The sequence below is a fragment of the Thalia democratica genome, chromosome 5, assembly GCF_965202585.1.
Source record: "Thalia democratica chromosome 5, ktThaDemo2.hap1.1, whole genome shotgun sequence".
Lineage (NCBI taxonomy): Eukaryota > Metazoa > Chordata > Thaliacea > Salpida > Salpidae > Thalia > Thalia democratica.
In genome coordinates this window covers 57,203,890-57,212,626 of record NC_139169.1, presented here as the reverse complement: position 1 = coordinate 57,212,626, position 8,737 = coordinate 57,203,890, and the positions used below count along the sequence as shown (strand labels likewise).

General features: G+C 23.4%; 1 protein-coding gene across 5 annotated transcripts in view; it reads left to right on the top strand.

The window, feature by feature from the left end:
• The first annotated feature begins 1,039 nt into the window (after nt 1–1,039).
• The window catches only part of LOC145835659 (uncharacterized), a 29,241-nt gene continuing 21,543 nt past the window's right edge, over nt 1,040–8,737 (top strand). For 3 of the 5 annotated variants that reach the window (XM_082943344.1, XM_082943343.1, XM_082943342.1), the window contains exons 1-10: nt 1,040–1,127; nt 2,048–2,151; nt 4,143–4,190; nt 4,373–4,477; nt 5,844–5,927; nt 6,333–6,425; nt 7,278–7,340; nt 7,692–7,824; nt 8,045–8,121; nt 8,604–8,675. In XM_082943344.1, the coding sequence (XP_082799470.1) occupies nt 1,126–1,127; nt 2,048–2,151; nt 4,143–4,190; nt 4,373–4,477; nt 5,844–5,927; nt 6,333–6,425; nt 7,278–7,340; nt 7,692–7,824; nt 8,045–8,121; nt 8,604–8,675 (781 nt within the window). In that variant the 5' untranslated portion in view covers nt 1,040–1,125. The remainder of the gene's footprint in view (nt 1,128–2,047; nt 2,152–4,142; nt 4,191–4,372; nt 4,478–5,843; nt 5,928–6,332; nt 6,426–7,277; nt 7,341–7,691; nt 7,825–8,044; nt 8,122–8,603; nt 8,676–8,737) is intronic. The other 2 variants (XM_082943345.1, XM_082943347.1) reach the window with 2 other exon arrangements.

Here is an 8,737-nt window from a genome sequence, read left to right as displayed (position 1 = left end):
TTGTTAATAAATTTACTAAGGATCTGGTCAAGTTTCAAAAAGCAGAGAATAAATTCTTTTAGAAAGAAAAATGTGTTGTTCTAAAGTTAAATTTCTATTACCTGAAAGAATTTTTTTTTATAAAGCAAGCTAAAGACAGATGCTAAACGAGTTTTTTTATTATTATTAAAGTCCAAAAAAAATATTCAAATTAAGCGTTTTATTTTTTTTGTATTCACAGTAAATCAGAAGTAATTCAAAAAAAATTTATGTGAAAATGACATATTCAAGAAAACAACAAAAATATTTCGCTATTGTACAGTAATTTCTATTATAAAACAAAGTTGTTGCACAACTGCTCGATCCATCAAGTATAAATTTTGGTAGTATTAACGTATATCAAATATTTTAAGTACTTTTAACGTACAATATATAAATTTTGATAATAAAGCATTATAAATTTTAGAATATCTTTTTTCAAAAAAACTTTTTAGTTTGCTTAATTGTTTCACAGTTAATTTTCATAATCAAAAATTATTCTAGAATAAGCATTTGTTAAGCTACTATTAAAATTTAATGTGCAAAATTTGTAAGTTAAATACAAAAATTTTAAGTTATTCAAAATATAAATTTAATTTTTTTTTCTTAAACCAAATTATTTTAAATCTAATTTTTTATTACGTTATATAATTTTTGTAACTTTAGCCTTAAAGTATTTACACTTACATTTTTTTTTCAAAATTACACGTTATTTATTATTAAAAAAAAAACATTTTGGTACATAAAAAAACAAATTAATTTAAATGTATTGAAACTATAAAGTTTTTATATTTCGAAAAAACTATTTTATTTATATTTTCAAATCTTTTATAATAGGTTTGAACTTTAAATCTTTTAGGTTTTTATTTTGTTTTATCTTTTTTTTTTTGCAATCGTTTCTTTCTTAAGCTGTTATTATCGCTAAGTTTGAATGCCAAACAAGTTTAGCCACTTCAAAAGTGTGAATTTTAAACCTTCCCTTGGCAGCAAACAAGCTAAATTGAAAATAAAAAAATTTCTCACTATATCTTACTTTGAGAAGTTATTTTGTATTAATTGGTATTATCTGAAAATGTTTAGATCTAACTAGTTTTACTCAGTTTGAAAATGTTAGTTTGTTTTACAAAAGTCTTTAATAAGAAAATTTAAAATACTTTTTTTTTGTATACAATTTAACAGGGTTGCCAAAAAACCTGAAAACCTGGAGTACTTTGAAAAACCTTGAATTTGAGAAATTTTGATAAAAAACCTGGAAAAATCTGGAATTTTTAACATATTTAACATGTTAAGTCGTAAAATAATGATTTGACACAAAAGATCTATCCTATAGATAATTTTTTTTTGTAATCTTCAAATTTTTTTTATTAAAAAACACATTTAAATTAGCTTTACAGTATCTTTTCATTATTTTTATACTATATTATAAAGTTTCATTCCTTAAACTTAAGTTTAAACTAAAAATAGACCCAAAAATGTGTACTTGAAAAACCTGGAAAAAATTCGCCAAAAATATTTGGCAACCCTGAATTTAATATTTATTTTAATGTTTATAATGTTAAAGGTTAGAAAAAAAAAGTTATAAACTTAGTATTAGGAAGAAGATTGAAAAATCAAATACAATTTAATATTTATTTACTTATATGCTGTCTGCTATTAAATAAATAGAATAAATAAAAGGTATTATACATAATAATTTTAAGTAAGTATTAATAACTATGATTAAAAAACCAAAGTTATGAAATAATTAATTGTATTTTTTCACAAGTATATAAGTATTTTTTACTCAACCATACAAGTGAAAGTTGTAAAAATTTTACAGCTTAAGCTTTTAGTATTAAACTTTAACATATAACTAATACTTCATACCAACTTCAAGTGTGAAGTTTCCTGGTGGTATATATTGAGGTCATTCAAAATATTTTTAATGTTATAAAATAATGTTTTATTTATCAATGTTATAGTTTTTATTTATTGAAATAAATTTTAAATACATATTTTAGTCATGCATTTCAAATGAACTTGTTTTTAGGGATAAAGATTTCATGGATGGAGATGATTCTATGCCTGCAGATGATATCAGTTTGAATATTTCCACTGAGGATGAACTTGAACAAAACTTCTTTGCAGCTTCAGGTTTAGTTTTTTTTTTGATTCATAAAAAAATATGTAAGTTACATTTACAAGTAGCTACTATAAATCAAAACTTAAAGAAATCTTAGACAAAGAATAAAAACTTTAGAACTAATTTAGTTATTGTTAATTATTTTAAATAAAAACAGGCCACTTTTATACTCCCTATTAAAATTTAATTAAAAAACTAAACTAGAGAATGTAGTATTTTATTGTTTAAAATATTAAAAAGCTAATAAAAGGGTTAGTTAAAGATATGATGTACCCCTCACAGTGTAAATAATTACTAAAATATAATTATAATACCTAAACTAAAAAGTTGTATAATAAGATATAAAAAAAAAAAATAATAACATTTGTAGCTTTTATCAAGGAATGAAAAAAAATCTAATTTTTTTGAACAGGCATTTTGTTTTAAATACATTGCACTTACTCATATGATTTATTTTCTATCTGTTATTTTTCAATTTAAGCTCCAGAATTTTTTTTAAATGTAAATTTATTAAGTATTTACAAATTAACAACAAACACAATAACTAGTAATGACATTAGTGTAATAGTGATAATAAACTAAAAATTATTTATTGTGTTGTTTTAAGCTTTTTATGACATTAGCAACTTGGTTTTATTTTTTTTAGTACAGTTTGACTTAGTAAGCAGTAATTACTTTTTTTGTTTGCTGCTATTATTAAAAAAATCTTTTGTTAGTGTTTTATACATGTTTCAAATTGAAAAAATCCCATAGGTTTCAAAAAGAATTATATAGTAGTAAGGGATTAGGAATTTTAATAAAATAATCAACTACATATGTCCTAACTTTAAGACATAATTAAAATTTATGATGTACTATCAATTACCTACAAAATATACTTTCACCTAAATCAACTCTCACCTGATCAATTCTAATCCGTTTCGTTTATAACCAAATAAATTCTAACATGTTGAATTTCCACCAAAATTAGTTCTCACCTGGTCAATTCACACCAAATTTATCCAACCAGTACAACTCCAAATATTTAGTTCCTAATAATTTCTCACTGATCAGCACTCACCTAAGTTATATCTAACCTAATGAAATTTTTCTATTGATCAATAACTAGCCAGATTTTTTTACTATATTTTTTGTTGAAATATAATCATTAAATTATCTTATCATCAACTAAATTATCTTATTATAAGTTATCATCAACCAAATTATATTTGATCCAATCATTTGAGTTTTGTTTAAAATCCCTTCCTCTACTAATCAAAACCAATTGATTGGGAATTGATTAGTAGGTTTTGAGTCTGATTGGAATTGATCTGGTGAGAATTGATCTGGTGAGAATTGATTTGGGTTGAAATTGGTTTGGGTGGGGTTTGATTTGAGTGGAACTCAATCAAGTGAAAAATGGTTGTTGGTTGAAACTTGGCATGTCCCACAACTTGTAAAATAAAATTATTTTTGAACACATAACTATAAAAAAATAGTATAAAACCACTATAAATGGGAAACAAGAAAATTTTTATTGTTAAATGAGTTGTTTAAGAAGTATACACTTTCAACCTTTTAACGTTTTTGATTGTTTTAAAAAGTTTTTACTATATTGTTCTGTATATGAAAATAATTTTGCAGACCAATTTGATATTGAATATAACGTTTTTTAACAACTGTGTATTTTCAATTATATTAATTAACAAAATATGTTTCTACCAAATAAAACATGAACACAAATTACGTAGAAAGTAGTACTTTTGTTAGTTTTAACTTAAAACATTTTAGAGTAAATATACATCAAGTAACTACCACATGATGACTTAAATTAAATATTTATTAGTTCTACTTCAGCAAATAATCTAAAAAAAAGACATTTAGATTAATTTATAATTGTTTTTATTTTGTTTTGTTGAAAACTCTTTTGTTTATACACTGGCTAAAATAATTTTACATATTATTGTAATAAATAATATAAATAACTACTGATACATAAATGTAAACTAATAAACAATTACAGATGTAACTGATGTAGAAGACGATTTAAGCCTGGTAAATCAATCTACAGGTTAATAATTTTTATGTTTGTTGCTAAAGTTTATAATATGCAGCATTAGATTTACAAGTTTAGTGTATTATATATACTTTTTTAACTATTATGCCTTTGTATAGTATCAAGCTTGTATGAAAATTAAAACCAATAAGATATCTGTAAAACTTTAGTTATTTAAGTTAGTTTTTCAAACACAGATTTTGATGAAATAGCAGCACTGATCAAAAAGAACCGTGTTAAAGATGACACAGACGATAACACTGACATATCTGACATTCCAACTGATGATAACAAATTCAAAGGTGTGTATTAATTCTATAAACTAATCTTTTTTAAAGTGTGCAGAACTTTAAATAAATACATTATTTTTTTCGAACAATATTGTATATACTGTATGTATAAAACTTAGTGACTGGCCTAATTAGAAAAAAAGATAGTAAAATTTTATTTGTTAACTTTTTGTTACTTTGTTAGCTTTTATAAACCTTACAACAAATTTTGTAGTACTTTTTATACTAATAAGCTATTAAATCCATGGTGTAAGTAATAAATGTTAAAAGGTAATTTACAATGATTGCAAATATATTTTTATTTTTTAACTGTTTTAAGTTACTATAAAGTTCAGTACCACTTACTTATAGTACAGTCAGGTAGTTCTCATGGTGTGCGCTTTTCTATAGTAGTTTGCATAAAAGTTACTTTAAAATTCTCTGAAGTTTCAGTTAGTTGAAAAAATATTTAATAAATGACTTTTATTTTACCTTTTTCCATTAGAAAAAGCTAGTTTTAACATAAAACAAAATTTTTTTTAACTCTACGTTTTAACAGACTTTCAAAGCATAAAAAGAATAGTGTTTTTATAAATAATATTAAAACTTTTTTATGGTCACACTAAATTTGTTTTTCAGTAATTTTTTGGGCACATATTTTGAAAAGGTTGAAAACCACTTGTAAAGTCTAATATATAGGATTACATACTATAACGATCTATCTAAATTTTCTGATAAAAGTTAAATTCTGTAACCTTTGACTGTAATATTTTCTAAAATTTACTTACTTAAAAAATTTAGTCTTATATTAATCATTGGCTATGTTTTGAAATTATTAAAAAGTTTTATAGCGTTTTATATTGATTTTTTTGTGCAGCAATGCAAGTATTTTTAACGTCAAGGTATCCTTGGTGTGCGACTCGATAACCGAAAGGTTTTTTCGTGCACCAGGTCCTAAGACCAAATAATTTGAGCTAATTCTCTAGTACTTTATAAATTTGAAAAATAGTTTTTACGTTGATTGTTTTTTTTCTAATTTAAGTTTTCTATTTTATTTTGAATTTAAAGAAAAAACTTTTTATAGCAAAAGATACTCCTGTAAACTTTAATTTGTTAATTAATTTCAAATTTATTTAAGTATTCTGTTGCCATAATAATATTTACACAGTATGTAGTAAATAACTGATTATAAAAGTTTATGATTTGGATATGGCTGATGGTACATGTCCAATTAATAGCATTTTAATGGTTAAAAATAGAAAAACATTTTATTAAAAGAGATAAAGCACAATAACTTAGAAGTTTGTATTGTCTAAATTTAAAGTGTCCTGCACTATAACTGATTTATTGGTTTTTTATTGATGACAATAATAAAGTTTAAATAATTGAAAAATGCTAGGTTCGAGCTCAAGAGGAACAAGTTTTAACAGCAAAGCCTCTCTTGATTTAAACAAACCAAAGTTGAAACCAAGACCTCAATCATGTTAGTAAACTTTATTTTAAAGTATTTTTATTCTAATGTTTTTTCTCTTACTTATTTAAACATTGTACATATAACGCTTTTTTGTTGTAAAAGTACTTATTTTTATAACTATTATTTTTGGTATTTCAATAAAGAAAATTAAATAACATTATGACTTTTAAATGTTAAAAACAAATAAAAGTTTATAACATTATTTATCTAAACCATTTTTGTTTTATATTTACACTTATCTTGAAAATAAAACCTAGGCTTTGCAAATTTAAAAACTATATTTTAAGATTCATATCAACACAGCTTTACACTCTATAAATATGTTTATACTAAGTGTTGGCACAATTACTCATGAATAATTTTAGCTCCATCATTTTCAATTAAAAAACAATAAAACTCGCTCAATAATTTCAGCATCTTCCTCCTCATTCACATCACCATCATCAACTCCACCTTCGAAACTTCACAGCACCAAAAAGTTGCAGGATACTGGTTATAACAGCGCAGGTTTACTTTTTGTGGTATATTGTTAATTTCTTTTAAGTAATTTTTTCAGATGGTTTATAAGAGTTGAATTTTTACGTCAGAAGCTTAAGTTTATTGAAATTGTAACTAACTTAAAATTAAACTAATTGAAGTGTTGATAAAAAAATAACAGTGTTATTATTATCACCTCTTTTTATTATTTTGCTTTAAATGGTTTTCATGAATGATGTAGTAATTGCTTTAGTTTAGTACTAACTTTTAAAGTAAATAAGCAGTAAAAAATATAAATAATTTTACAAGCACTAAATCATGGTTGCCAAAAACCCTGGAAAAACCTGGAACTTGACAATTCAGGCAAAAAATCTGGAAAAACCTGGAACTTCAGCAATTTTGATAAAAAACCTGGAGTTTCGACTAAAAATTAATTAAAAACCTGGAATTTTAAACTATTTCACATGTAGAGTAACGTAATTTCAGATTAGATACAAAATATCTACCATAAAGATATTTTTTTTTATTCATTAATTTTTCTTTACATTCAAAAGCACATTAAAAGTAGCTTTACAGTATCTTTTTAAAGTTGTTGTAACTATTTAGGCAGTTATTTAATATAAGTTCAATGTTGTACTAAAAATGGACCAAAAATTTTTTTTTAAATACCTGGAAGAAATCCAGAAAACCTGGAAGAAGTTTACAAAAAACCTTTGGTTACCCTGGCTAAACTTAGTTATATTTTTGATATACTTATAGAAATTTTGCTATGTTGTTGTCTTATTTCAAAACACTTCTCAGTTTACAATATAATTATAAATACTTAAAAATATAAAAAGACTATTTTCGATTAATATGTATAATAATTATTTTTTTTTAAAGTTGGTACAAACACTCCAATCTCTCCTATTAGAAATCAAAATAATCTTCTATCTATCAAACAAAGTATGTGGTTGCTAAAAAAATATATAAGTTTATAAAACATAGTTAATTTAAAACTGTTATAAGTAATAAAGTGAATTATAAATTTGATATATAAATATGATAATTATAAAAAGTTGTAATTTATCAAATTATATCCAAAATAATTTGAAAATAATAAGATATTTTAGAATTTGAAAATTTTTATTTGTTAAATATTTTCTTTGTTTTACATGTGCTATTGTATACAACATTATATGACATAAACTTGATCATTTCTATACAAAGTATAACCAAACTTGGAAAATTTTAATAACTTTTTTTTCCAGTTAATAAGGAAAACTAAAATAATAGTATTGTGCTTATTATCGTCAGGTCAATCGAAATTATCAACAACAAGCGATACAGGCACGAGCTCCAACGATCTTACAGCAGTTACGACTGATATTTTAAGTAACAGTCCCGCCACTGCTAAAAACTCCTTGAATAACAGCCAAGAACCTAATAGGTAGGTTTTTAATGTCAAAGTATTTAATTTAATTAAAATTTGTTCAACTTTGGTTTAAAATGCTTGATAATTTGTAGAAAAAGTAAAACAATTTTTGTTTCATATAAAACAAATACAAAATGTATATGTGTATGTATAACTAATTGTATGTGGAAATCTTTAAAACTGAACTTTTTGTTTTCCTTTTCATTCTTTAATATTAAACTTGTAATTATTTTAGCATGGTTGCAACATTTGGTACCACAGAGGACTTCCAAAGATTACTTCAACAACAATTAACTGATGAAACTACGAATGGTTTATTTTTTTATACTTCTATGCAAATAAGTTTTGTCTTAGAGACCGAATGCATTTTCTATCGGAAATAGTGTTTTAACTTTAGTTAGTTGTGACCCCAGTCTTTTACGGACTTTAGTTTTAATTAACGTGATCAATTTATTAAACAAAAATTATAAGTAATAATATTTTCTTGATAGTAAACTGATTGTTATATATTTTTATGCTGGTATATAAAAACTATCACGTATATATTTTCTTAAATGTTTAAAGAAACTTTTTTTTTTCTTTAAGTTTATACAATACTATATAGAAAAGGTTTTCTGGATTCATTTACCATCATGAATAGCTTTTGTAAGATTTTTATTTACCTCAAATTTATTTTTCAACACTAAATTGCATTCGCGTAATATAACTCAACTCTGTTGTTATTTTTAACAAAGATTAAAAATTTTATTAACCAGTTTCAATATCATTGTTCTTATTAATAAAAAAAATGACAGAAAATATTGAACCTTTTTCACTTCGTTCTGACGATAGTTCTTCAGAACCTGAAAAAACCGATCAAAATAAAAGTCTGTTTAATAAAAAGTTGATTATATACTTTAAATAAATGTAAATAAAGGCAATTAATGAT